This window comes from Malaclemys terrapin, chromosome 14 (genome assembly GCF_027887155.1).
Source record: "Malaclemys terrapin pileata isolate rMalTer1 chromosome 14, rMalTer1.hap1, whole genome shotgun sequence".
Lineage (NCBI taxonomy): Eukaryota > Metazoa > Chordata > Testudines > Emydidae > Malaclemys > Malaclemys terrapin.
The window spans coordinates 35,479,664-35,507,645 of NC_071518.1; the positions used below are offsets into that span (position 1 = coordinate 35,479,664).

At 46.7% G+C, this 27,982-nt stretch overlaps 2 protein-coding genes across 3 annotated transcripts in view; one reads left to right on the forward strand and one right to left on the reverse strand.

Annotated features, from left to right (window-relative positions):
• GNAO1 (G protein subunit alpha o1) overlaps positions 1-12,798 on the forward strand; it is a 315,387-nt gene extending 302,589 nt beyond the window's left edge. The window contains exons 8-9 of the mRNA XM_054048941.1: positions 10,028-10,251; positions 11,375-12,798. Of these exons, the coding sequence (XP_053904916.1) occupies positions 10,028-10,215 (188 nt within the window). The 3' untranslated portion in view covers positions 10,216-10,251; positions 11,375-12,798. The remainder of the gene's footprint in view (positions 1-10,027; positions 10,252-11,374) is intronic.
• A 13,024-nt stretch (positions 12,799-25,822) lies between these two features.
• The window catches only part of AMFR (autocrine motility factor receptor), a 45,836-nt gene continuing 43,676 nt past the window's right edge, over positions 25,823-27,982 (reverse strand). For both annotated transcript variants that reach the window (XM_054048663.1, XM_054048662.1), the window contains exon 14: positions 25,823-27,454. In XM_054048663.1, the coding sequence (XP_053904638.1) occupies positions 27,307-27,454 (148 nt within the window). In that variant the 3' untranslated portion in view covers positions 25,823-27,306. The remainder of the gene's footprint in view (positions 27,455-27,982) is intronic.

Consider the following 27,982-nt stretch of genomic DNA (forward strand, 5'->3'; position numbering starts at 1 on the left):
TTGGCATCTTTAGCAAAAATCCAATGTTAGTTATGTTACCATCCAAACAGATGGAGAATGAGCCAGTTCAAGGAGTGAGAAGCACAACAGACTTTGGCAAGATTATTTTACGCTCTTGAGCCTATGTGTGTGCTGCAGAGGGACTTTCTCACTACACTTTTACACGTCATTCAGCTAAATCATATGCTACCCTCGCCCTCAACCAAATCCGTACATACAGGTCCATGTACATTAAAGGGCAGAATGCAGGGTAAGTACATAACTCCCACACTATGCGGATGACAGAAAGAAGACAAAAGCCTTTAATGTAGAACATTCCAATAGTTAAAATGGAACAGCCCCAGAGCAGAGAGAACATGAGGCTTCCACCCACAATTATATAGTTAGGAATGGTCAGCCAATCGAGCAGTCCAATTGGCCAATCATTCCCCTTCTTGAATAATGAGGACAACATTTGAATTTTGCAGAGGACATGATTGTGAATCATGAAAATAAAAAAGTCTTCTCTGCAATTCAGTCACAAACCAGAACAAAATATGTTATCCCTCTTCTTAATGATTTATTAATGGCAAAATCCTATTTCTCTTTAATAAATTAAGGGGGGAGAAACTTAACCCATATGACTGACAGCTCAATGGACCACTATGGCATTAGGATAATAAGGGGCTCAAGTCATTCATTGAAACACTCACAGTCTGTGGAAGAACCAGTTATACACTGAGCCCTATGGCTGCACTTCTTAAACCAACCTGAAGAAGACCTCTGGGTAAGCATGAAAGTTGGTCTCTCACCAACAGAAGCTGGTCCAATAAAAGCTATTCCCTCACCCACCTTGTCTCTAACATCCTGAGATCAACATGGCTACAATAACACTGCATACTTCTTAAACTGTGTTATTTCGTGTCTTTGGTAAGGTTTCTAGCCTACAGCCCTTACTCATGTGAGGAAAGGCTGCAGGATTGGGCCCAGTGGTTCTTAGCAAGTGCAGGGATGTTTTTACAAAATTTTGCGCTAATTTGTTTCTCACATATTTATTCCCTTGAAAATTGTTAGGTTTTGTGAAATTTCAGGAGAAAGGCATTCTGCAGGCAAAAAGCTGTGAAATCACAAAATCCCAGGTTTGCCCAGGGAAAACAGCTTGGCTTAGAAAACATAGCATGAAAAGATCTTGGAAACCAAGAAACAATTCTGAATTTGCAACAAGAGGCAAAACTGCTCAAGATTCTGAAGGCTTCAAAATGTGTTGTGAATATTTCGCACACCTCTGAAATCTCTCTTCTAGAGCTCGGCTTTAGTGACCATGAAGGAGATTCTTTAATAAGGCTGCTTGACACAGACAGACCCTCTGGTCATTCTCTCTGACTCCAAGACTAACACAGCCAATGCTGCCTAGTGCTCACCAACAGGGTCTCCCTTTGTCCTAGTCAGGAATAAGCAAGAATGGAATGGACTGCTAGCTATCAAATAATCCTCCATAGCCTTCTGAAACAGGTTTCTACACTGCTGGGGCACCGTGTTGTGGCTACATCTGGGGATCAGCTCTCACCTGGTCTGATGCCCTCTCCATTAGTTGCTCGCTCCATGGTCTCTCTCTGAACTCGAGATGCTTCCTCTTCATACCTTGGGCCTCCAGCCAGGTCACAATAGTCCTCCCCTTCTGGGGTATCAAAGTCCCACTGGACAAATTGTCTATCTGTGGTTTTGTCAATCTTCTGACCCAATTTGAAGTTTAGGCCACTTTCCCAGTGGCCAGTAGGGGAACTGAGGCCCACCCACTACTCTGGGTTCCAGCCCAGGGACCCTATAACCAGCGACCAGAGTCTGCTCAAGCTCCGGCCCTGTTGCTGTGTCCCTGAGCTCTTCCCTACCTCTTCTCTTCTCATCTTCTGGCCCATTTCTGGGTTTATCCCTGCAGCTTCCTCCACTTCCTGTGGCTACTTCACCCCTCTCAACTTCCTGCTAGAGTCTGTAGTCCAAGGCAAGATACCAGGGCTTACTGTCCCCTTAGAACTCCTCCTTGTCCCTAGCCAACTCCCCCCCTCTCTCTAGGGGGTGATTACAGATCACCTTCCTGCAGCCCTTTTCTCTTATCACCAACTCCCTCCGTTTGTAAGCCTAGCCAAGCTCCTCCCCCAGCTGGGTTTCATCAGCCATTAGGCCTATCAGTAGGGTGAGCATATTTCCCGATGGTGAATATGGGACACCTGGGAACATTACTCAGATTCAAATGAGTTCAATGGCAATCAATCAGAACTATGCAGTACAAACACACAAATTGACATCAAGTTGACTGTGCCCTTGTTAAAAAGAAATACTGCGGAGCTGGATTTCTTTTTATTTACCTTCTTATCTTTAAGGCTTTAGGGTTCACACAGGGAGAGGTGACACACTCACACACACACACACATTCCCGAAAACCTCTCTCACATGGGGAGGTGACTAACTGATCCAACCCTCCCTGCCAGGCGCTCTCTGCCCTCCATGTCTGTCTGAGATCCCGGGACGCATCCACCGATCCTGATACCTGGTGCCACATCTTCCCGAGGCATCCTGTGGAGGGGCACGCAGGGTCACATGCCCCCCCTCCACAGATTTCTGCCAGGATTCACACCAGAATATGGCCAGCAGCAGCCTTTTGGCACTGTGCAGGAGGGAAGGGATGGGAGCTGCTTCCAACTGCAGGTGGGGGAAGGGATGACCTGGCCTGTGTCTTTGCAGAGCTCATCTTCTGCACCCCCACCCCACCCTTGCTCCCCCATGGCTGGAAGCAGCTTGTCCCTTCCCGGCCGCACACTGACGAAAGGCAGTTAAGACCTGCAGGCTGCTGCTGGCCACCGACATAACCCAGCCACCTCCTGTCCCCCGGCTAAAGCGCAGGCAAGAAGGGGTTAAGCCCTAAGGATGTATTGTGCACCAGGCCCCAGGGAACCCGACTGCAGGGGCTACAGCCAACCGGGCCAGAGAGGTGGCTCAGCACGGGAGGGTGCCTAGGGATGGAGCAGCCCCACGCTCCCTGGGGGCACGACCCCAGGTGTGGGGAGAGTGAAGAGGGTGCTAAGCCCCTGCCTAGGGGGCTGCTGTGAAGCCTGCAGGTTTGGGGCAGGAACAGGCTGGAAATCGCTGCCCCCACCCCCCCCAGAGCTTAGCTGAGGGGTGGAGAGGCTTCCCCTTGCCAGCGCTGTGCAGGGCTTTGGTACATGCAGGGTTCAGCTCCTCCTGGCCAGCGCCCCAGGCCAGAGGGTCTTGGGCTTTCCCAGAACACCAGCCCAGCCGGAGGCAGTGGGGGAGGGAAGGAACCTGTCGGCCAGGCTGCTGGTGAGCTGAGCACTCCGAGCAGGGGCTGGTTCTCCACACAGCCCTGGGAGCAGGACGCGCCCCATCCAGGGGGATATGGAGGCACGGCAGGGCTGGGGCAGGGGGTGAAGGGGCAAAGCAGAGAGAGGACAGCCAGAGGGGGCGCATGTCAAGGGCCAATGGGTGGGCAGCAGAGGCGACACCTGGCGCCTGCCCGCACGCACCAGCCATTTTACAGGGTGCTCGTTTTACAGCAGTCCAGGGATGGTGCCGTGGGTGCGCTGACCCATGAGCTGCACCCACGTATCATCGCTCACCTGTTGGGTGTGTGCACCAGCGCACACCCTGCCGTGTCTCAGCGCGTACTTATCCCATAGATGAATGGTAACAAGGCTGAAACAAATCAAATACAAGTAACAGAGTCAGGATTAATCCTCCCAAGAGAGTAGTTCCACTGGTCCTGAGGAAACCCAGGGATGGATTGGAGGCGATAATCAGCTGCACCTGTTCAACAATCCTCTTGTGCATCGTTTGCTAACCCATCCCCCACAGCCCTTCCTCAGCTGGAAGGAGAAGTGACTTCAGCTTCTTTCTAAATAGCCTCCCCCTTCTCTCCTCTCTCACCCCTCCCCAGCACTGCACTTCTCCAGAGGATGGGCCGGGTGCTCAAAGGAGATGCTGAGCAGAGTGGAGCAGGGCCAGTAGAGTGGGGGAGCAGATGAGGAAAGAGAAGGCAATGGAAGAGCTTTAGGAAAGACAGACCCCTCCTGAGTTAAGTTTGGCCTTGAAGGAGAGCTCTGGCTGGCATAGAGGCTTTTCCATGGGTGCCAAATTTTTGTCCAAATCAGATCAATGCTCCATTTGACAGAGCACAATAATCCACATGATCTTGTATGCGACTGCTGATTACAGCTCCCAACATACCTGAGAACTGATCATCCCCTCATATGGGCTTCCCTGGGATTTGGATGCAGGCAGCCAACAGGCTCATTGGGCCCCAGCTGTGTTCCCCTTCCCAAGAAAATGGCAACCTCCTGTTTAGGATACAGCACAGCAGACTATGTACCGTCCCTCTGAGGCTTAAGCCAACCGCCTTCTCTCCTTTAGATGTGAGCTAACATGGGGATCTTGGCTCCTCCAAGAAATAGCATTAAAATAAAGGAATGGAGCCAGAGAAAGAGAGCTTGAAAAGGAAAATAAATCTCCAGATAATAGCAGCTCTTCAGAAGATGACTGGCTCAGGGCATTTCAGTAAGGGGCCAGGCCTCGACGCTCTCACCATCATAAGCTGCTTACTGTAATAACATGTATTTTTCAGCTGTAAAAACTGATCCTCTGCTCTCTTCTGACCATCAAGCCAACATTTGACAAAGACTTTGAGTCCTGCCCTGTCTAATAGGCTGTAGGAGCCAGATAGGCCCCTTAGTGAACACAGGCCTTTCTGGACATTTTATTTACACAGTACAAACTGTTGCAGCAGCATGTGGCGTGGGACCTCAAAATGGGCCCAAGACAACGCTGGCCTCCACCCACCCCTTGGCTTGGGTAAGGTGACTAGGTTCTCAAAATGCACCCCCAGAAGCCTGTCACTGAAGACCGGCTGGGGAAGAGGTGAGACTTGTCACTTGGGTGGGACCAGGCTGCCGATGGAGGGTGGAGCTCTGTCTCACCGTAGTCAAGGGGCTATTTCCCCTACCCCCGCCTAGAAAGGAGACTGGTGCTTCTTCCCCAGTGGGGAGTCCACACGTGTCCTCTCCCCTCACTCCTGGGCTGGGTCTACCACAGGCAGGGCCTCACTCTTGTCAGCTTGGGTGATGCCACCACCTGCCAGCCTGACAGTAATGCTGCTGGTGTGATCCAGCAGCCCCCGGTCAGGGTGGTGCCCATGCCCGGAATCACAGCTGTCGCTGTTCTCCCAATGGCAGGACCTGGAGGGTGTGGCTTCCCGCAGCCACAGCAGTGCCCCCTGCTGGAGAGGGTGCTGAGTACAAAATAAGACACTGAAGAGTCCTGTTATAAGGCTCCAAATTTCCACGACTGACTACCAGAAAATGGGATTGTCTATGGGAAAAACAGGACACCTGGTGACTTTACATGGGCGAGTATTCAAATATGGCTGAGTTTGGCAGCCCAAGTCCAGACAGATAGATAGATGTTGCAATGTGCCATCTGCAATCAGGAGCGAGGGGCAACGTAACAGGCACTTACCCGCTCTGAAAAAAAGGAGATGCAGGGAGCAGCTGCAGGTTGGAAAATGGCCACCTTAGGGCTACGGCTGCTTGGCTCTGCTGGATTTAAAGGGCCACCTCCCAGAAAGGCTAGAGGGAGGGAAGAGAGTTACCCTGCACTGGACTGAGTTAGTAGGAAGCAGGAAGATGCCAAGGAAGGTGCCCATGGGGAAGGAGCTGCACTGGTACCTGTCACTGCTATCTCACAGTGCCAGAAGGTGGTATCAGGGACAGTGGTTTTTCCCTTGTTGTTTTTACTCAGAGATTAGACGTAAAGGGGAGCCCGGAGTGGGGAAGCTGCTAAAAGCAAAGATCCCCCTCTTATTTCAGTTTACTTTAACCCCTGTCGCCTGCTCTCACTGCCGATTCCTTATACCTCACAGCTGGGCAGGGTCTGTCCTACGTGCATTCCAGACAGGAACAGACTTGGGGTTCTCTGTTAGCCTGGTATAGCTAGTCCAGTCTATACGCCACTATTGCAGCCCCCAGATTCCAGGGTCAGGCATAGGTTGGGCTGCTCTGACTTCTGACCATTTGCCCACAGCTTCAAGTGTCCATGACGACAGCCAACAATAGAGGAGCACAGGGGCATCCCAGCCAAAGCCCCTGCCCAGAAGGCTAGGAGGGCAGATGGTTTAGAGCAGGCTCCCCTCCCATTTAGCTGAGATCTAGCCAGGACACACACACACACCACTATGAGAAGGGAAGGGGGGGTCTCAATCACCCTGGCTTAGACCCACTCTGCCTGCTTGGTGCTATACCAGGAAATTCCCAGATAGGCCATAGTGCCACTAAGCAGCTAGAACAGAGGCTAGAATCTGGCTTCTTGTGTGCAGGTGTTTCATTCCTTGGCTACACCATTCACTGCCTCCAACGTACTCACATGAGCCAGGAGCCACAACAGGATGTCCCTGGAAGGTCCTGAGAAAGCAGTAGTAGCAGGTCTCTGCTGCATGTGTGGTTTGTGGAAACTTCCTTCTTCTTGGTTTGTAATAGGAATAATAGTGCTGGCCTTAGAGTCTACGCTTCATAAACCTAGCAGCAATTTCTTACCCTGTCTATGCCTCCACCAGGAACATTATACCTTAATTAGATGGGTCTCATCTCACCGTGACAAAAGCATCATTGTTCTGAACAAGTGAGCAGAAGCGTCACTCTGAGCCATCTTCACACATCAGCTCCATGTCTGGCCAAACTTCCTGTTCAATTTATTTTTCTTCTTAGCCACATTTTAGTGAATGTCAATGCTGCTGAATGATGCAGCCTTGACAGCTCTGGAGAGTGAAGCCCCGACGTAGAGACAGGCCCAGTCTGAAAACTGGGTGTCTCCCCTCTTTGGAAAAGTTGGGATCCTGATTAAAATTTTGTAGTTGGCCCCAACTCTGTAAGAAACCTAAACCCCAAATCTCAACCCTCCTGAACTGTGGGAAAGTACAGGCCAGAGCTGCACAGCAATCTATCCTGCCAATGCTGACCAGAAAAGACCACTGCTAGGAGTGACAAAGTAGATCAGTCTCCATGTGTCACCATCAGTCCTTGGGCTCCCAGTTGTGTCTGCTCATTAGAGAGGGTGGTTAACTAGCTACTAGAGTATCAGAGGGGTAGCCGTGTTAGTCTGAATCTGTAAAAAACAACAGAGGGTCCTGTGGCACCTTTAAGACTAACAGAAGTATTGGGAGCATAAGCTTTCGTGGGTAAGAACCTCACTTCTTCAGATGCATCTGAAGAAGTGAGGTTCTTACCCACAAAAGCTTATGCTCCCAATACTTCTGTTAGTCTTAAAGGTGCCACAGGACCCTCTGTAGCTACTAGAGACCATCTGCTCATTCCACAATGGCAGCATCTTTCTTCAGTTGTTGCAAAGCTGGGTTGGATTTAAACAAGCAAACTGGAGATGAAAGTCTCCATCATCACTCCCTTGCCAATGCCCCGAGCCATTCAATTCTTCCTGCTTTCCTCTTTGTGCAGGATAGGCAGGGCTGTCCATCAAAACGGAACACTACTCTGCAACCATCTTGTAGTTAATGTTTATTAGTCAGTGCTTAGCCGAGTGTGCGTTGGTTTTGCATCTGGTTGCTCCTGTCAAGTCTGTTCCCCCCAATCTATTTGATTAATGTTACAAGCCTGATTCCGATCTCAGTTTCAGCAATGTAAATCAGGAGTAATTCCATTGTACCAAGGGAGGAGAAACTGGCTCTGGTGGTCAGTGTTGTAGGGTGATTATTAGAAGTGCCTGATGCCCTGTGAAATGCTACTGATGTGATTCATAGGCATCCTCCATTTCTCACAGGTTATTATAGTGTCCATTGTAATAGCACTGACCTTAATAATCCACTTACTGGGTATTGCTGGAAATGCTAGATACTTCTGTGGGAGTCCTACAGCTGAGTGCCACTCTCAGTGCACAGGTGTAACCCTGGAGGAAGTCTATGAACATTAAGGGATTTACTCTGGCTGTATAGTGATGTAACTGTGAGTATAATGAATGCCTAGGCCAGATTCACAAAAGTGTTAAGGAACCACCACCGATTTCAATAAACTTTTATTTTATTGATATAAAGTGAGCTTCTGCTCACTTGTTCAGAACAATGATGCTTTTGTCGCGGTAAGATGAGACCCATCTAATTAAGGTATAATGTTCCTGGTGGAGGCATAGACAGGGTAAGAAATTGCTGCTAGGTTTATGAAGCGTAGACTCTAAGGCCAGCACCATTATCCCTATTACGAAAACTTTGTGCAGATGGGCCTAGTGTCCAAACCTGAGTTTGGTGCCTCGTGGTTCTTTACTTTTCCTGTAGCCTTATGTCTCTATAACCACTACAGGAATAGAAGGAGCATGGGGAATGCAGCTCCCAGGTTTGCTGTAGGAATATGAGTTGCAGGTGGAATGCAGAAAATCAAGCTCACATTTAAGCCTTGAAATACATTTTCATTTCAGCTTGTAGCAGTAGTTACACGGACTCAACCGTCATCATTTTTTCCCATTGTAACACTTGTGGAAAGGACCAACATGTTGCAAGATGATCTCCGTGGGCCCAGTTTCTTTTCCCAATGCATTAACCGGGGCAAAATAGTGAGATTCCACAGCATAGCTTGGACTGTAGTAACCTGGGGGCTGGGTGGAGCTTTGGCTGAGTCAAGCACTATTGGTGCTTAGGGCAGGTCTACACTTAAAAAACTGCACTGTAGCGGTTTTAGTGAAGCGTAGTTAACCCATCTCCCGCAGAGGCGGTAGTTCTGTTGATGGGGAAGCCCTCTGTCTACACCAGGGGTTAGGTGAGCAGATCTGCGTCGCTCGGGGGTGTACATTTTTCATACCCCCGAGTGATGTAGTTATGCCAATGTCGGTTTGTAGTGTAGACCTGGCCTTCATTTTCCAGGTTTGTACCGATGCGCACTGATTAGCAGTTCTCATGAAATCACTGTACCTGACCCTGCTGTCCCTACCGCTGCTGTCAATTAGAAATGACTCCATTAAAGTTAGTGTGGTACAAAGCAGGTGTGAGCACTAACTTTCTGATACTTTTCCTCTCGCACCATCTCTTTGTTTGTTCTCCCCCATTGAGAATGTGACTCCCACTTGGAGATACAAATATCAGAGCTTCCAAGATATTTTCAGTGCATTAATCTTTGATGTGACCAGCAAAATAACAAACATCAGGTTGGGCCCTTTTGGGTGTCTTTGCAAAGGATAAAGGCAGCCTTGAAGCTTGGCTAGTTTGTTTGCTTTTTAATTTTTCTGCTTATTTTTCACCTCAGAAATATCAGGACCATCAAGTCTCATCTTCCCTAGGTTTTCTGGAAGTCTCCTGGTGATGCAGAGAACTGGAGTGGGAACTTCCATGAAAGGGCTGTAGAATACTGAATCTTTAAGAGGGAGGCTTCTTCCTCCCAGCTGTTCACGCAGGTGTTTGAGTTAAATAAGTGTTTAAAAACAAGAACAACGAGCAAGATCTTCAACTAGTGTAAATAAGTCAATGGAGCTAGCCAATTTACACGAGCTGAGGATCTGACCCAAAGAGTTTTGAAATCCCTTTTCTTCTCCGTTGCTCATGTTTCACTTGCAATGTTATTATCCCATTAGCTCTCCAGCTATCTATAGACTCTTCTGGGGAAAAAGAGAGTGGGTAGATGAGACCTGATTTTCTAATGTGAACTACAAGCAGTACAAAATGCCTTCTTCATGTATCACAACCCCATCTTTTCCCCTTTATCCCTTTAAGGGATAATACACCAACCCCTCTCCCAGCCCTTTTCTTCCTGATCTCCCTAGAGCAGTGGTTCTCAACCTGTCTCTTGCGACCCAATCAGCACACAGCTGCGGTCCATGTGACATCCTCCGGGCCATACCGGTAGTATATATGTTGTGTGAATGCACATAACACAGAGAGCTGCATAGGCAGCCCACAATAGTAAATAGGTTGAGAACGACTGCCCAAGAGCGTGCTCATGCCTGCAAGCTCTCTGACGGGATTCTCTTTCTTTTCCTGTTTGTCTGCCCGCAGGCCCTAACACTTATGAGGATGCAGCGGCATATATCCAAGCACAATTTGAAAGCAAAAACCGCTCCCCCAACAAGGAGATTTACTGTCACATGACTTGTGCGACGGACACGAACAACATCCAGGTGGTCTTCGACGCTGTCACCGATATCATCATTGCCAACAACCTCCGAGGCTGTGGCTTGTACTGACACCTTCTCGTCTTGTATAGCAAAGCAACTCCTTTGGTATGATCACGGCGTGAGGAAAAAATTTAAAAAAAAGAAAAAAAGCGCAAAACAAAACAAAAACCGAATCAAACGACAAAAAACAAAATCATTATACTAATAATGCAAGCTGGTAAATAAAAAGGCATAATGACAAATTATATATATATAAATATATATATATATATATTAAAAAAAAACCACAACAACAATCTTTTTAGTTTGTCTCAAAGAGCTGTGGACAGAACTGATTTCTCTGACAGGCTTCAGCCCTCCTTGGTATTGTCACTAGTCATAGAAATCAAATCAATTAAATAAGCCAAGATAAATTATTCTGACGTTTGCTAAATGGTCTGCCCGCATTTTGAACCTAAGGTATCCTATGAGTTTTAAAGGGGATTGTTTTCTTAAAACAAAGAGCGGTAATGTTATTTTTTTAACTCTTCTTTGTGGGGAGGGACTTCAGGGGTAGAGGGGAAGGGGAATTTTTTTTCTTCTTTCTTTCTCCCCATTCCAGTTTCTTGGATTTTTTAGGTACTGCTGTAAGTCAGCTGGTGCTGCACTGCAGTCTGGGTCATCTGGGCTGGGCTTTCAGGGCCTCTCGGTTCTGTTCAGCTCTTGTGGGTTTCAAAAACCAATGAAAAAAAAAAGACAAATAATAAAAAAAAAAAAAAAAAAGGACAAAAAAACCAAACCCAAGCCACAATATTTTAGGACTTTTTTTAACCGGGACGCAGCAGGAAAGCATCCTTTATGTAACAAGCTCTTCACTTGTGGAATGTAACTTCCCCAAGTTAAAGCACAAGATGGGGAGCTTCAGGCTTTTTACCAGCGCAGGTTCTGTGAGAAAGAGGAGGGCCCCTAGTGGCAGTCACACCCCAACACACACACACACACACGGGGGGGGGGGGGGGGGGATGTATTTGCCCATCAAATTCAACCCGTGTGTCAGTGCCAACCTCACTTTCAGGTGGGCTTTGGGCAAGGGAGGGGAGATGCAATTTATTTTCAAACAGGGTTAGGGACATTAACCATTGTGATACTGTTTTACTTGGCAGTGAGGGATTCCCCCTATGATTTAATTGATTTCTTGATTGATTTTTAATGTATTCAAGCCTGGGCTCCCTTCTCTCTCTCTCTCCAGACCACTTCACCGACTCTCCTGTTGGCGTTCTCCTTACCGGTAGCATGACCTTTTGGCCTTTTGCATAAGACACAGCCTTCCTTACTGGGTCAATGTATAATGTTCTGAACATGGAATGATGGCTGTGTGTTTCTGTAGACTGCTGTAGATCTGGTTTTAGCTGAGTCTTTACATTTAGAAGCTAAAAGATTAAAAAAGAAGAAAAAAATGAAAAATGAAAAAAATGTTTTTTTTCATGTGCTTTGTAGCTAAAAAAAAAAAAAGAAAAAGAAAAAAAAAAGGAGAAAATATTCCTTTCCCGTTTCCCCTTCCCCCCTTTATTTAAAAAAAGAAAAGAAAAATCTTTTGCAACCGTGCTAAGAGGTATTCTCCTCTTCTCCATTCCTCATTTTAACAGGAATGAATTTGCGTTTGTTTTCATTTAATTTCCCTTTTTGTGTTTATTTGTGCCCTGCCTCTTTAAAAAGAGAAAAGGAGGGGGTCTTTATTAGCCTGGAGTGATAAGACTACAATGCAAGACCATGACTGTGGGTCAGGTATCCAGCAGGGGATGTCTTTCTACTTTATATTTATTTATTCTTTTTCCCTAGTTTAATAACGACTCTTTATTCTGAATTGTCTCTTTCACGCTCCAGGTTTGTATCAAAAAGCACAGCAGTCACTGGCCTGTAGCGGCCAAATTATCCAGAGATTTTCCCTCTCTTGACTTTTTTGCTCTGAAGAATACTGTGTATTACATACAGATAGGCTTCCTCTTCTTTCTTTTATTGTTTTGGGGGTTGGTTTGGGGGACCTTAGAAGGATTATTTTTGTTTGGGTTTTTGTTTTGTTCTGATTTATTTTTTTAACTCTTTCCAGTGAATGCTTTTTTGTGCTGCTTTTTTCCTCCTCTGATCCTTCCTTTTAGTGAATGGTGTGTTCTCTCTCTCTCTCATGTGGGGATGTTTGTGCTGCAAAAACAAACAAAAAAACCCCAAAAAATACAAAAAAAAAATACAAAAAAACCCAAAAACAAAAAAAGAAAGAAAGAAAATGTTTAAAAAGTTTAACACACACACACACACACACAAAATCACAAAAAAAAAATTTAAAAAAAAACAACAAAATCAAATGTAGTGTTTACATTAAAGCCACCGTTTTCATGACCAATCCTTCGTCATTTCTACTTTGATTAGTAATCAGACATCGTCACAGTTTCACTTTTCAGAGTTACCTTTGCTGAAGAAAACCAGTCACACCTGTTTAAAATAAAATGAATAAATAAAGAGGAAACTAAATATATATATATATAAAACGCCAGGTCTTTCTAAGCCTTTCTATTACCAATCAGTGAGGTTTCTGTGATATATTAGACACTGCCAATCTCTTTCTCTGACTAATGGAAAATTCATGTGTAGCTCAATAAAGAGAATGTTTGTCTGTAATCCTGGTCTTTCACCTTCTGGTTTTCAGACTACAGTTATTTTATTATTATTTTTCTTTAAGGGGGGGAGAAAAGAAAAAAGAACACGGTTGTGCCAATTCAGATAGTTCTTGGGGATGTGGGGGAAGGGGACAAATTCTGGTCCCTATCCCCCGCTCCCACTCCCAGCAGGGACCCAGTTCCGGTCCCAAGTAAGTCATCCCATTCCCCTTCCCCCACCCCTCCACACACACACACACAGAGGAACCCGGGGTCTTCCACCGTCCAGGAACAGACTCTCCCTGTGGCAGGTTGCAAGGCCACTCACTGAAACTTGGCTCAGTCGCCCCTCCATCGGTATGACAGGACAGCTGCATCCAATTTCAGCAGCCATGCTTTGGAACTCCCTGGCAGCAGAAGTACAGATTTAGTGCAGGACCACTGCTTAAAAGTGGTCCGACCATGCCACTCACCCATCCACACCCCCCTTGGCTCTGTGGCGTATGGAACTTTGAGCCAGTGTAAAAACCCAGGGGAGGGGGCACATGGCCTCCAGCCCCTTCCAAATCGGCACCACTTCAAATGATTGCACCTCTTGTGTTATTGCAAAAAGCTATCGAAGGACCTTGGAGACAGATTTTTTTTAGGAAAACCTCAGCTCCCATTTAGGTCCTGGGATCAGTGGCTAGGCTGTGACGAGAACTCAGCCTATTGGATGCTTTTGGAAGTCTGGCCCCAATTGCGAAAGCTGGGCACTAGAACATCTGGGCCCTATGTGGCTCAGGAGATTGGGAATCACAGGCCTTTTGGCTTTAAGCTAATCGTTCCCAGCCCAAGGCCTGGTCTTGCAAGTTACATCGCATATAGACAGCCCACTGCACCTGTGCACATCGCTATTGGCTTCAGCGTGGCTCTGCGCAGGCACAGGGATCTCCCCACGCAATACACCTTGCACGATCAATGCCCAGGGCAGAAGCATCTGGATGTCGTTGCCATCTGATGGTTGCTGGTAGCCTATGTGAAATGGATTTGGTGGGCTTGAGCGAGTATCCCATGAAATACCACCGTCAGCGACACTCATTGCAATCTCATTGGCCGTCTTGGGCATGCACAGCAGCCCAGGATGGAATACATAGAATCTGAACTGTCTTCTGCTCCCTCCGGGAGGGCCTCCAGGTCAGGTTTGAGGAACAGAGGCTGGAAAGTGGAGGGAGGAAGCTGTCACTGTCAGCACCGTTGCTGTGCCGGCGTGCTGGAGAAAGCGACACCTTGAGTCTCAGAAGGCTGTCAACCACATGCCTTTCAGCAGCATTGAAGTGGGTGGAACATTTTAATGCCCTGTAAAATGGGGGTGTTGATACATACACCTCCTGTGTAAGATGCTTTGAGATCTAGGGCTTAAAAGGCACTATGGAAAAGCTAGGAATTTATTAGTAATAATAATTAATAATTACATTTTAAAAATTAATCACAGAAACTGGATAATCCACTAAAATTTGTTTTTCATCAGAGCTTTTGGTTGTGAAAGGTGCCAGGCTGACAGCTCTGGAGTCAGGGCCGGCTCTAGGCACCAGCAAAGCCAGCAGGTGCTTGGGGCGGCAAATTTGCAGGGGCACAAGAATCCAACATGGGAGCTGAGAACCAACAGGGGGCCCTGGGAGCTGTAGTTCCTTGGTTAGCTCCCTGCCTATAGAGCCAGCCCTGGAGCAGGGAAAGAACTACATTTCCCAGCATTCCCTTGGCCACTAGCAACTGGAAAGGGAGGGGGAAGGAGCATGGAACTGAAATCTGCAGCTTGCTGTGAATGGTAGAAACAGAGCCAGCTCTAGGTTTTTTGCCGCCACCGCCCTGGGCTCCCCCCACACCTCTGTGTTGCCCCAGCCCTGGACTCTCCCCCACCCGCACCCCCTGCTGCCCCACACCTGCATCTCCTGCCCCCCCAGCCCTGGGCTTTCCCTCCACCCGCACCCCCTTGCCCCCCCAGCCCTGGGCTCATCCCCCCATCCGCACCCCCTGCCGCCCCAGCCCTGGCCCCATCCCCCCACCCGCACCCCCTGCCGCCCCAGCCCTGGCCCCATCCCCCCACCCGCACCCCCTGCCGCCCCAGCCCTGGCCCCATCCCCCCACCCGCACCCCCTGCCGCCCCAGCCCTGGCCCCATCCCGCCACCCGCACCCCCTGCTGTCCCAGCCCTGGGCTCTTCCCCCCTCCCCCGCACCGCCTGCTGCCCCAGCCCTGGGCTTTCCCCCAAAGAAAGAATTGGGTGGACTAAATGGACAGTGCCCCTCTCTATCTGAAGCCTAGCAAGGCAGGTACGTGGATCCCACTAGAATTTAAAATGAAAAGTAAGGGAGTGGAGGCTCTACTAGACTGGGCAGCTTTAGATACAGTACCAGGCACGTAGGATTTACCCTTCTGAGCCATGGAAGCAGAAATTGACTTTTCTTTTCCAGATTTAGCGAATATTCAGAAAGGGAATCCAGCGCCTGCCTTCCAGATTTGAACACCCTCAAAATTCAGGAATGCTCAAGCTCAATTTGGGCAGCTGTTACTTCATTTCTCCCAAATCAAATATACTGATCCACTGTAACTTGCTGTAGGAAAAAGTAGAATAAATTGAGCAAGAAATGCTTCCCAGTGGTTATTAGGACTGGAATTGCTATTTTCAACAGCCACTGCCTTTTTTTATTATTATTATTATTATTATTATTTTAAGTTTTAGTTTTATTTGTTTAAAAGGAAGACAGTGATATTGCATTGGCAAATTCCCCATAGAAACAAAGAATGGAACAAAAGAATAATAAGGCACCTCAACTTTTCCTCATTTATGTAGGACAGTCTTATAATATGCATCCAGATATCCTCCAATCACACAAGCTGAAAATTGTTCCACTTTACTGCAGTTCTGTAACCATATGGGAACCAAACCAGTCTGTGCTCTGTGCACATCCAAAATTCCTGCTGAATGACCTGCCCTGGGAGCGAGTTACCAGTGACCCAGGGCTGGGACAGCAGGAGGGTGCAAGTGGGTGGGGGAGGCAGCCAACATTTTTTTTTGCTTGGGACAGCAAAAAACCTAGAGCCGGCCCTGTCTGGAGTCACCAGTGTGTCCCCTAAGGAAGTAATGTACAGGCCTTTTCCCACCCCAGCCCACCGACATGAGTTGACCCGGAACTGCAGGGCTCACCAAGCGCAGGTGCGATGGCAGTTACAGTCCCAATCCAACAAGTGTTCTCCCACATGTGTAACTTGAAGCATCTGGGGATGACTCACATGCTTAAAGTTAAACACATGGTTAAGTGTTTACACAGCTGGGGCCTAAATATCTATTCTCCCTCAATACTTGGCAAAATCAACTAAAGCAGGACAAAAGACAATAGACAATCTGAACATAAAAGCTCAAAAAACATTTGGCAGATACTGGCTCAGATTGAAAATTAGAAATAACTGACTACATTTGCATCCCTCTTCTGTTCACCCCCCACAAATATTCTAGCAAATGAGTTCATCAGCAGAAACATCCACTAAAAAGTGAATTCTAAGAAAATGTTTAGAGACTATTCACAGAGAGCCAATTTTCAATGCATAAATGCTATTATTTGCATTGGGGACCTGTGATTCCAAGAGTTACGCTCATCCAATCAGGGAACAGAAACAATACTTCATGACCTATATGTCTAGCTACAACTAGCCAGCAAAGTTTGAATCTCAAATGTTGAATTCTCTTAAGCCTCTCAGGAATAGTCCAAAACCCAAGAATTTTATTTAGAAATTATTTGTTGAAGAATGGATCCATTTATGACAGTTGTTAAGCTCCTTGCAGAAAATTTGCAAAGAGGAAAAAAGGTGAAATCCATTGAGCAAATTGCTAGCTAGGCATTATTTGGCCACAAACCAGGAAATTGCTGCTGCAGAAATGAAGGTCTTATCCATTTGTAGGAGTATGATTTTTTTTTTATGGAACATGCTGCTCTCCCCTGCTGCATAGAAAATGAGGTAAAGTTTCTACCCACCAGACCGACCTTGGTGATGTAAAGGTGTGTATAACTGCAACCTGCTGGCCTTGGGGGAGCTCAGAGGGAAAAAGACAGAAAAATGACTTCGTTTTGTTTAAATACCACTTTAACCCAAGCTTTTAACATACACCTCTATCTCGATATAACGCTGTCCTCGAGAGCCAAAAAAAATCTTACCGCGTTACAGGTGAAACCGCGTTATATTGAACTTGCTTTGATCCACCGGAGTGCACAGCCCCGCCCCCCGGAGTGCTGCTTTACCGCGTTATATCCGAATTCGTGTTATATCGGGTCGCGTTATATCGAGGTAGAGGTGCACTTGGAGTCTGACCTCTTCCAGGAGCGGCACCAGCATCGGAAAAAGAAGATGAAAAGGAATAGTCTTTTTTACCAGAACCCAGAATTTAATAATCAACGCTGAAAGCTCTTCTCATTTTCTGAATCCAAAGTAAAAATAACCCAATCAGCCCAGAGAAATAGGCAAGGGTTACCTCTATAAGCAGGAGTGAAACAGATTAACCAAATGCACATTAATTTTTTCCAGGATAAGCCCTTTCCTTGGCATCCCATTTCAAAAGAACTGCTTCCATTTGGGAAGGCCTGGGTTCATTTTCTATGCCTAGGAGAGGAGCCCACTGGGACAGTGTATGGACTATTCTGCTTTTTAAACACTCTACCTTTCTCTCTTTACCAGATTAGATACAGATTGTTACTAGGAAGCCAACGTTCTGAGGCTCTGTCCACAAGATCAGGTAGTAACAATAATTAACAAGTATTACGGTGTTTCAGCAAACTGCTGGCCAGTTTCCTTGAGCTTGTGACATGAGTATGATGCCTTATATCCATGTATAGACAAGTTATCTCCAGCGTGTTTCAGAAGAGTCATTTGACAATCCCTGGGATAAGGTCTGTAGAGCAGGGCCAGGGGACCGGTGTGCAACAGGAATCACTAGAGTTAGCCAATACTTCACTCCTGTTATATGAGAGGAGTATTAATCTGTGTAAGCCTGACACACATCAAGCTAGTGGAGACAAGTAATAAAGATCTGTTGCCTCATCCCAGCACTCCTATGTGGCACATGTTGGTTGGTGCAGGGAGGTGGAGGATGATATACAGGAGGTCGAATGAGATGACCTGGTGGTCCCTTCTGGCCATAAATTCTATACTTCTCTGACATGGTTTCAGAAGCAAACAAAACCTTTCTGAGTATTGAAGTGAACGTAGCCACTAGAATCCCTCAGCCCTGCAGAGAATTGACATATTTATTGAACGGTGCAATCTAGCACCCTGTCTCCACAGTGTGAATGTGGAGTCACAAGTCTTGTCGCTCCATCAGTTCCTCTGGCCCTGCTTTCTCCATACCACAACACCAGAGCCTCACTTTGCAGGGGACTGGACTAGATGACCTCTCGAGGTCCCTTCCAGTCCTGGGAGTCTATGAAATGACCCTCAAGCCCTTATTCCCAGCAGCAGTAGGGGGCAAGCACGAAGGTGCATCCAGAGAACCAGAAGGCCAGGGTCCAACCACAGTTGCGTGTGTGGATGCTTCAGAATGGTTTGGTCAGAAGTGATAACGCGGTAAGATTTTTTGGCTCCCAAGGACAGCGTTATATTGAGGTCGAGGGGTATTACTTGCAGGGACTTTGGGGGTTTAGCCTGAATGGGAAATTTTCTTCCCAACCCCAAATGTAGCCGTCAGTTAAACCCGTGCATATGAACAGTTATCACCATATTTAAACTCCAAATTCCATTAACTTCTCAGGGTTATGTCCTAATAGAGTGAAAAAAATGGTCTTTGTGAAGATGTTCCTGAAAGCTCATTCTCCAAAGTGAGATCCAAAATCTAACAATATGTTTCCATCCTAACGGGGACTAAAACCCCGCCACATGGAACAAGGAATACTCTTCAACTTGTACAAGTCTTTATGTCTGAAGAACATCCAGAAAGAATCTCCTGAAGTAAAAGCATACACAGCACATTTGTACACGGGCTGAAACCACGGACGTGACCATTCTGGTAAGGCAAAACTTGCTCCAAACAGAAATAAGCAGCCCAGGGTATCTGTACTCTGATACACAACTGGCTAAACACACTGGAGAATCTCAAAACACTCAGGGCTCATCTATTCTTAAAATTTAGGTCAGCATCGCTATGTTGTTCAGGAGTGTCGCTATGCCAACCTAACCCCAGTGTAAACACAGCTAGGTTGACAGCAGAATGCTTCTAGCTACCTACTGTCACTTGGGGAGACGGAATTCCTACAGCAATGGGAAAACTCTTTCTGGTGCTGTAGTCTGTCTACACTATGCCAGCAGAGCTACAGCACCATCTCCAGGCTGCTATAGTCCCCGTAGTGTAGACATGGCCTCAGACAGCGGTCTTACTCTAGACCAGAATTTCTCAAACTTTTCAGGTAGGTGACCCCTTTTTCGAAGTAAAAAATGTTCACAACCCCCTTACATTTACTGGAAAAGTAGGAGTAAAAAAAAAAAAAAATCTATCCCTGATAGCAACACTAAGCCCATATCATTTGTTTGTGTTTCAAGAGGCTGGCAGAGAATATTTGACCTGGAAGGGTAAGGGGTGCAGGAAGCGAGATTTGCTTTAGAATGTAATAAAATTTTCAATGCCTGGCACCTTCCGCCACCATTTTGGATTTCATGAGACGCCTCCACCCCAGTGGTTGAGAAACATTGCTCTCAAACCTGGTGCAAGCAGAAGTAGAAAGGCTTTTTGTGAGTAGCAGCAGTGATGGGACTCTAGAAGTATCTGGAAACTGGGAGTAGGGGGCTACATCATAAACTTACATTGGTATCACTCACGAGTGTGAAAATCCACACCCTTGAGCAACACAATTATACCAACCTAACCACTGGCGTAGACAGCGCTATGTTGACGGGAGGGCTACTGCCTCTTGTGCAGGTGGATTAACTACGCCAACGGGAGAAGAAAGGCAGGCCTGCAATTGGCCAATCAACCAAAGTCTGATTGTAGCGGAGAGTGGTGTCTATGCTGGATTGCCAGTGTGCACCATACTCAAGCCATAACTCTATACTGGGGCCTGACTGCGCGGGGAACCACACATTGAGGAATTCTCAGCTGTCCAGGTCCAGCCCCTTTGCACTGCCAGAGCAGCTCAAAAAGCATCAAAGAGAATCTGCCTATGTGTATTTCCAAAGACTAGGAAAGTTAAGGTACCGTATCACTGGCCATATTGTAGACCAAAATTCAAGTCTCAAATCAAATCCACAGGAAGACATATCCAATGACAGAAGAGGAATGAGAGTGTCTCATGCTTCAGACCCAGTGTTCGGATGCCAAAGATTAAACTCTCTAAGCATCTTTCCCTGCTACAGGCAAACTTCCTGACAATGGACTTGAGCTCCAAAGACCTAGGCTTATTTCCTTCTGTTAAAATTCCCACTTCATGCCTGACTCTACCTTTGCACATCTTCCCCCCCTTCTCCCTTCCAAACTCACTGTCAGGTTCATTGGAGAACCATCACTAGGTATCACAACGCTATTGTCATTATTTATTTATTGCTTGCACCATAACTCCTGAATCGTTACTGGATGAAGCCTGATCATAGTTCTTGGCATTGCTGCTCAGCCTTAGAAGACGATGATGATGAAGGAGGAGGATTGCTGACTGAGACACTAAAGGATGGTTTTGTGGTTAAGGCACTTGCCAGAGACTCGGAAAATGAGGGTTCAAGTCTTAACTCTGCCACAGACTTCCCGTAAGACCTTGGGCAAGTCACTTACTCTCGCTGTGGTTGTACCTGGAAATAATAATTCTTCCTTTATGTGTTTAGATTGTAAACTTTTTGCAGAAGGGACTGGATCTTATTCTCAGTAACCACAGCAGGATGGGGCTTCGATCTCATTTGGCATCCTTAGCCACTGCAGGAACGCAGATCATAGCAATCCCTTTTGAAATGATAAGTGGCTATTGTCCTTTAAGGAAAGCTGATAGCTTCATGTCACTGTTGCACATTTCAGCTCAACAAACTGATATTCTGGAGCATTTCTGAGCATGTGCAGTAACTGGATACGTTAATCAGCCAGGTTGGGTGTGGGAATGCAATGCTCTGTGGGGTTATTCTGATCACACACAGTGATAGGGGGTGGGGGGGAGGGGGCAGACACAAACTTAACCCTCTCTGCACCAACATTTTTCTAGCCACTCACATCCTACGAAGGACATGCAGAGGTGGCATGTGACATCATTGCAGGCAGGGCCTCTTTCAGTGCAAGTAATGGGACATGCCCACTTCAAACATGCAGTTGCTTCGTGACTCTTGTGTATCCCACAGTGGTTGGGTAATTGAGACTAATGAAGGAGCCCAAAATCAAGGAAAGAATCAAGATGTCCAGAGTCTGGCCAGACAACAAGGAGATGGAAAGGAGCTGTGTTTGAGAGAGGAAAGGGACCTAGAGTGATAAAGCACAGCAGTAGAGCTGGGCAGAGGTGCTGGATTATTAGATATACACAGAGTAAGACAATTCCTGCGCCCTGCAGAGTTCACAATCTAAAGGATGTGTGGGGAAACAGAGGCACAGATAGGCGAAGTGAGTTGCCCAAGGTCACCCAGCAGACCAGTGGCAGAGCCAGAAATAGCGTACAGGACTCCCGACTCAGAGTCCAGTTACACTGTTACAGGTGGTGTAAAAGAAAATGCCTGAAAAAAAATAAAACTCTGCCAGATCATATCCCTCTGTGAGAAGGAAATGAGACAGGGAAGAAAGAGAAACATATTATGCCATTATACTTTGCATTTATAGAACTCGACTGTCCTTATCCTGCTGTCACTTGCACGGGAGCATCTCCAGCGAAAGGATCTGCACCATAAGAGGGCAGAATTGGTCTCCAGCTTCAAAGTGCTGCCCAAACATTCATTAGCTGGAGAAATGTAATACAAAAAAAAAATGTGATGTGCCAAACACCCTCCGTTGAAATCAGTCTGGATTTACACCACTGGAACCAAGAGCAGAATTGGGCTGCTCTCTCTAGTTCTAAAACAAGTTCAGAGATTAATTCCTTGACTTCTTCACTACACTTTAAGCACAGGGCTCAACTGCGATTATCTGACACAGATGAAGCTGGACGTAAAATTAGCACCAACTAGGACCAAATCCATGATCTTCTATGGGGTTTCTTCAACCAAGCAAACTTCCATAGTTCTCCAACATCTGGGACAATCTGCAGCCTGGGGACAGTGCAATCCAGATGCCCTGGGAAAGTGATACATCCACCAGTGCCTCTATCAATCTGTCCATCACACAGCTCCAGTAAGCTTAGAAGAGCCCATCTCCTTTCAGGCCCGACTCAGGCCCAAGGTATTTACTATCCCTCTGTGATCCTGGGCTCCTCCCTGCAGAGAGCTCATGAAGCATCCTCACCAAGGAAGCATCAAGCCCTTTGCTCCTTCTGTGTTCACTTAGCATCTTCTTAAGGGGCACATCACGCAGGTTTCCCATCCACCAAAGTCCATGGTCTCTCAGCTGCAAGGCTGCCTTGGGAGGTAGCATAGGGGTGTTGAGGGGTACTGGACATGAGAGAGGGATGACTTTTGCTGGGAGGAGCCGATTCACACACAGCCTACACTTCAGTTTTACTGCCATGGCAACACGGGGCTTGTCAGGGCTCAATGGGGCTTTTATTCCACGTGTCTGTTTCATATCACTACCTCTCAGCAAGCTACGAAGCTGAATGGGTCTCTGCTCATTGGCCAAGAACAGCCCTGTGATTAAATGACAGCAATTGCAGAGGCACATCTGTACTGTGGCAATAGCTAATGAAATGTCAGCATTTCCACGGGCTTTGCGACTTGGCCATTAAAAAGCTGCTCCAGGAAGAAGTCTGGCGGGAAGTCCCAGCATTCTTACCGAATCTGAACTGGCGGAGAAACTATCTTGGGGGATTTGGGTTCAGAGACGGACGTTTTCCCCTTGGATTCTCTTTTCCTTATAAAGAGCCTCTCTAGATTTAGCAAGAGCCACTTTGTAGAATCTCCTTCTCGTTCTCCCCTCCAGGGAAGGAGCTCCTGCACTTGACTGACGTTAGAGCAGCGCATGGCTGCACTACCGAACTTTGGGCTCTGCAAGGAAACTGGGCCATTATTGAGACTCGGGGTAGCAGCCAAGGGAGTAAAGTCCACTGTCAGCTTCCCTTGACTATGTTGGCATGGGTGTTCTCTGTCTTGGTGATGGGGCCTCAAAGGTATAGAGGGAGAGTTAATACTAGCTGAGTTTATTGGAAACCTACTGGGTTAGGAGAGAGGCATGCAGAATACAGAGGCACTACTCTGTGCCTAGCAAATGAGGAGTTAACCACTGTGGCACACACAGGTCACCTGTTGTTCCTGGAGCACATGCTCCACTCTGAACCCAGCCCTGCAGATCTGGCTTAGGAACTAAGCTAGAAACAGGATGGAAAATGTTTCTCGGTGTTGCGTGAGCCAGTCCTGCGACTGCAAGAGTTTCCCTTGGGCAGGGAGCGTGACTGCCGGACGCTGGGGGGTTTTGTGCTGAATCTGTTCACCAGCCTACAGGGCAATTACTGATGGCATCATGGGAAAGCTTCTTGCCAGAGAGATCTGTGAAGCTGTGCAATGCCAAGGGATGTGGTGGAAGAGCCCCATTGGTTGACGCATCTAAAACAAGGCTGGACAAGCCACTTGTAAATGTAGGGTAAGGGAACGGCCCTGAACTCCCCCCAGGGAGGGGCTAGACAAAGGCATATGACTTGGCTCTCTCGTATCTGATTCTAAATATCCCACAACTTTTATTAATCTACTATACCCAGCTCTGCAGCCAGGCATACTAATGCCAAGTAGTGGAAGAAAGACACATCAGCTATAGAACACCATCGAAACTAACCACAGGCTGTTCCTCTGCCTGAAACGGGGCTAACAGCCTCCCAGGCAGAGCACGCTGAGATCTCCCCATGAGATCTTACGGAGGTATCAGCTACAGCCAGCCATACACACTGTAGCAAAGGATTATTGATCAGTGTTAAATTGCTGCATTAGGCAGGAAAAACAGTATGGGAACTGTTGGGATTGCTAGTCCCACTGCTTTGGACTGTACAATGTTCCCCCTGGGTCATGCCAAGGCAAGTAACCACTACACAGCGCAGGGCTTGCATGCAGTGGCAACAAAACCTTCTGGCCTGCAGCAAGGGAGCACACTGCTGCCCACTCGGGACTCTCCTTTGGCAGCTCCACATACTCTCCTGCTAGCTTCTCACCAGCAATTGGTAGAAGCAGGGGTATGAGGCTGGCACTCCCTGCCCATGGCTGGTGCCCCCCAACCCAGCAGGAACATTTGCCAAGAACAGATTCCAAACCAGCTGGGCCCACCCTGCTGCCAAGGAGTTTGATGAAGTAGCTGTAGAGCAGGATATATAAACAGCCAGGACCTTAACTTTACACTGGCCCTAACATGGGCATAGCTGAGAAAGAGAACAGTCGTCAGCAAAGGAAGTTCTTTCCCACAGCAGCGAGTCTTGTTCAGAAGGTTCCGTTATCTCTCCACGATCCTTGGTGTTTACAGTAGATTTCAGGAAAACACACATAGTAGTTCTTCCTGGCCATGGCAAAGTTGGCCAGCACAAGGTCTTCTCCTTGGATGGACTCCATTCAAGGGAAAGAGAACCACAGTAAAAGAGGCAACACTCGTCTTCCTCCTCCAGCCATGAACAAGCCAATTATTGCTGAAGTAGGTCACTTGGAAGGAGTGCTCCAATGTGAGGCTGCCACCCAGGGGATGGCTGGGAGAGCGGCACTTTTGGACAGTGGGATAAAGGAAGCACCATCCCTGGTGAACAGAAAGGGGTCGAGATGAAAGCACCAAGAGGGAGAAACAGCCCCCGGGTTTTGTTCATATCTCAAATGTCCCTCGTTTTGAGGGGCGGCTACTCATTGGGGTATCCCCTCAGTTGTTGAAAATTATTTACCTCACAAAGAATTATGACATTGTGATTAGAAGTTATTTACATTAGAGGAAGGAGCCCCACACCATTTTAGCTTCCCCGTTTGACTAATTTGCGTCCCCCCTCATCTCAGGTCACTCAGTGTCCCACACTGGGGCCTCAGCAGGCTGAGAGATGGGCTTGTTCAAGTACAATTTATTGGCACCACCCGTTTACCTTTTCATGCCAGTGTGAATGTACGAGGATCATGTATAGGATGAGTTCCACAGAGGTAAATTACAAGAGGAATTTTGTACATTATATATTATAACAATTGTCCCTAGCAGGCAAACTGTACTAAGCAATTGACAGGCTGATGCAGGGAAATGCAGAGCTGTCAGAGAGCAGCGGCTTCCCAGCTGACTAAGAAATAAGGGATGGACTCTGCAGTAGTGCTCCCAGGCCTTAGTATATAGCAGGGTAAGGAGCATGGCCCTCAGCGCATGCAGGAGTTCTGATTGGCTGTCCTTTTCCTGTGAGGTAGAGGTATGGAGACCGGCAATAAATCAGATGACGATGTCTCTGCAGACCCACAGCATATATGGGAAACCCTTCTGCCTGGTTACAAGGAACTCCAGCTCCCCAAAGGCAGATAGAACGAGCTCTTCCTCTCATATCAGCTTGCAACAGAAGACTGAAGAACCTGAGATTTTCCTTGCACCTGACTTGTGTCACCATTTGAACCTGGGAATCTCTGCCATTTGAGAGAAGACATCAAATCTTAAAACACAAAATATCCTTTAATTGAGCTCAGACTAACATGAGGTTCAAAAGCTGCATTCTATGCAGCCTCCCTGGACAACACACTAATCCTCCTCCATCACTTTCACATTTGTAACACTCATGGGTTCTAGCACCAATAGCTTCTGCACAGCTGAAATCATGAGAAATTCTCCAAAAGCCTGGAGTTGAGCAAATATGTTCCCTCTCCTTTTAGCAATGGAGGTGACCTTACTTTAACTGCTACACAAGACCTAAACCGGGCTACCTGTATAACAGTGATGCACTGGGAATAAGGAAAGTTGCATTAAAGAAACTTCAGGACAATTTCCAACACTGATCAAGAAGGGTGGGGGTTTTTTTTTAATTTTTTTTTTACACAATAAAACAATCAGCTGTGCTCTGAGCAAAACCGAATCTCTCTTACACACAAATATTTTAAAGTTTACTAACAGCATTGCGAGGTAAGGCATTCCAAAGAGATTTATCAAAATAAATTATCTTCACCAAAACATTTCTGCAATTCATCCTTTCATTAAATTCCCTTAAATGTCCTAAAAACCGGCAGTAAAAAAAAAAAAAAAATTACCAATAATTCTAGATAATACTGGGCTCCTTCCAAAGGACAGTGATACTAGAAGACACTCATCAAAACATTTAAAATTAAGCCACTGCCATGTAAAACTGAGCTATATAACCTAGGATTGTAGGTTTCAAATGTGTCTAAAGTCAAAAGGTCTTTAAATTTTTTGAGAAAAGTTGGGGGATTTGTTCACAGCTAACCTGAAGTCCAGCAGCCTTGATTCTTCTTGTGTCTGTACATTCGATTAAACTAATGGGTATATTACTACACAATGCAGGGTTAAAAAAATAAAAAGCAAGATACTGTAGCTATCACTCATCTCTTCAATAAAGTCCGATCCATCCGTGTATGGACCCTTCTTTGCATGTCACTTGAGAGACCAAACTTGTAGGTTTCAACTACATTCCACCAACATATTGTAACACTGATTTCAAATGTCTAATCTATTTGCCTTGTGACCCCTTTTTAGCTTTATTCTTCTCAGCCACCCATCTGCCGCTGGCAATGAAATGCATAGAAAAATAAAAACTCCAGGGAGTGAGCAGAGCTAGAAATGGGAAGTGAGAAGGAGCTCAGAAGGGGTCAAAGAAATTGTTTTACTGAGACCAACATGAACTAACACCTCACTGTACAACCCATGCTTTACTTTTAAGTTTCGTAGCTAGACAACTCTGACCAGCCACTCTAAGAATTCGCTTTCCCACATTCCAGCATTTATCGAGGTCCGAGCAGGCCTATGTAACATTTTTAACTCATTCTTGATATGTACAGTAACTTGGCCGTGGCTGCCTGCTGACTTAAGATGGGGTTCCCTGTGAATCTCAACACTTCAATTCTTTCTTCTAATACTCCCCTTGGATGATCTCAAGCAAGCACCTTCAGTGACCTATGCATATAGCTGTTAATCTAGGCTGCAGCCTTTCCCTTGCCTCTGCCGCGGGCCTGCACCTTATGCTAGCAGCAGAAATCACGCCCAAGCTTTAAAAACTGCATTTGTTTGTGAAGGGGAGAAGTGTCACATAGAAAATATTACCAAACGAAAGGTTAATCGGTCAGCTGTCCAAACACTATTAGACCACATGCTTTATACAGCAGAGACGCAGCCAGCTCACTCGTCAGCACAGCTCGCTGAGCTCGGAAGAGAGACTTCCTGCTGGTCTGAAGAGTGCAGGGTTTATTATTTATTTATTTAAACATTGCTCGTGAGGCGGTGGTGGTGGCAGCAGCAGAGGGCACTACGAGGTCTGTTGCATTTGCAGTCTCCGTTCGGCAGCAGCGGCTAACATTCTGCGGCGCACGGTGACGGGGTCAGAGGCAGCACCCTCAGACGGAAAGGGGCTCTCGGAGATGGAGTCCTCGTCGGAGGTTTTGTTTAAATAACGCCTACGAGGATAAAGGGAAAAGATGGTGAAAAGAACAGACTGGTTTCTTTTGGCTCTGAAAAGTGGCCGTTCAGGGTTTACCATTCAGAAAAGCAAGGGCGGGTTTAGGGTTAGGGAAAGTGGAAAAATACCTCATCTGCAGATCCACAAGCAGCGTAAACTCAGACTCTTGCTATGCTTACCAGGAAGAGGACTATAGCATCTACCATGCACTTTATGGTTAAAGCACGAAACTGGGAGTCTGAAGATCCAGGTTCTATTCCAATGTCTCACACCAATTCACTGTGTGGCTTGGGGCAAGTGACTTAACCTCTCTGTCTCTCCATGTCCCCTTCAGTAAAATGGTGGTAGTACCTATCTCACAAGGATCAGTTCGCTAACATGTGAGAGTTCTAGGAGAGCTTTGGATGGAAGGTGCTTTAAAGATGTAAAGTGTTAGATTATCAAAAATATACAAGAAAGCAGCTTCCAGAGATGACATCCTGCTGCATTTTAAAATTAGTGTTAAAAGCAACAGCTTTGAATCCCA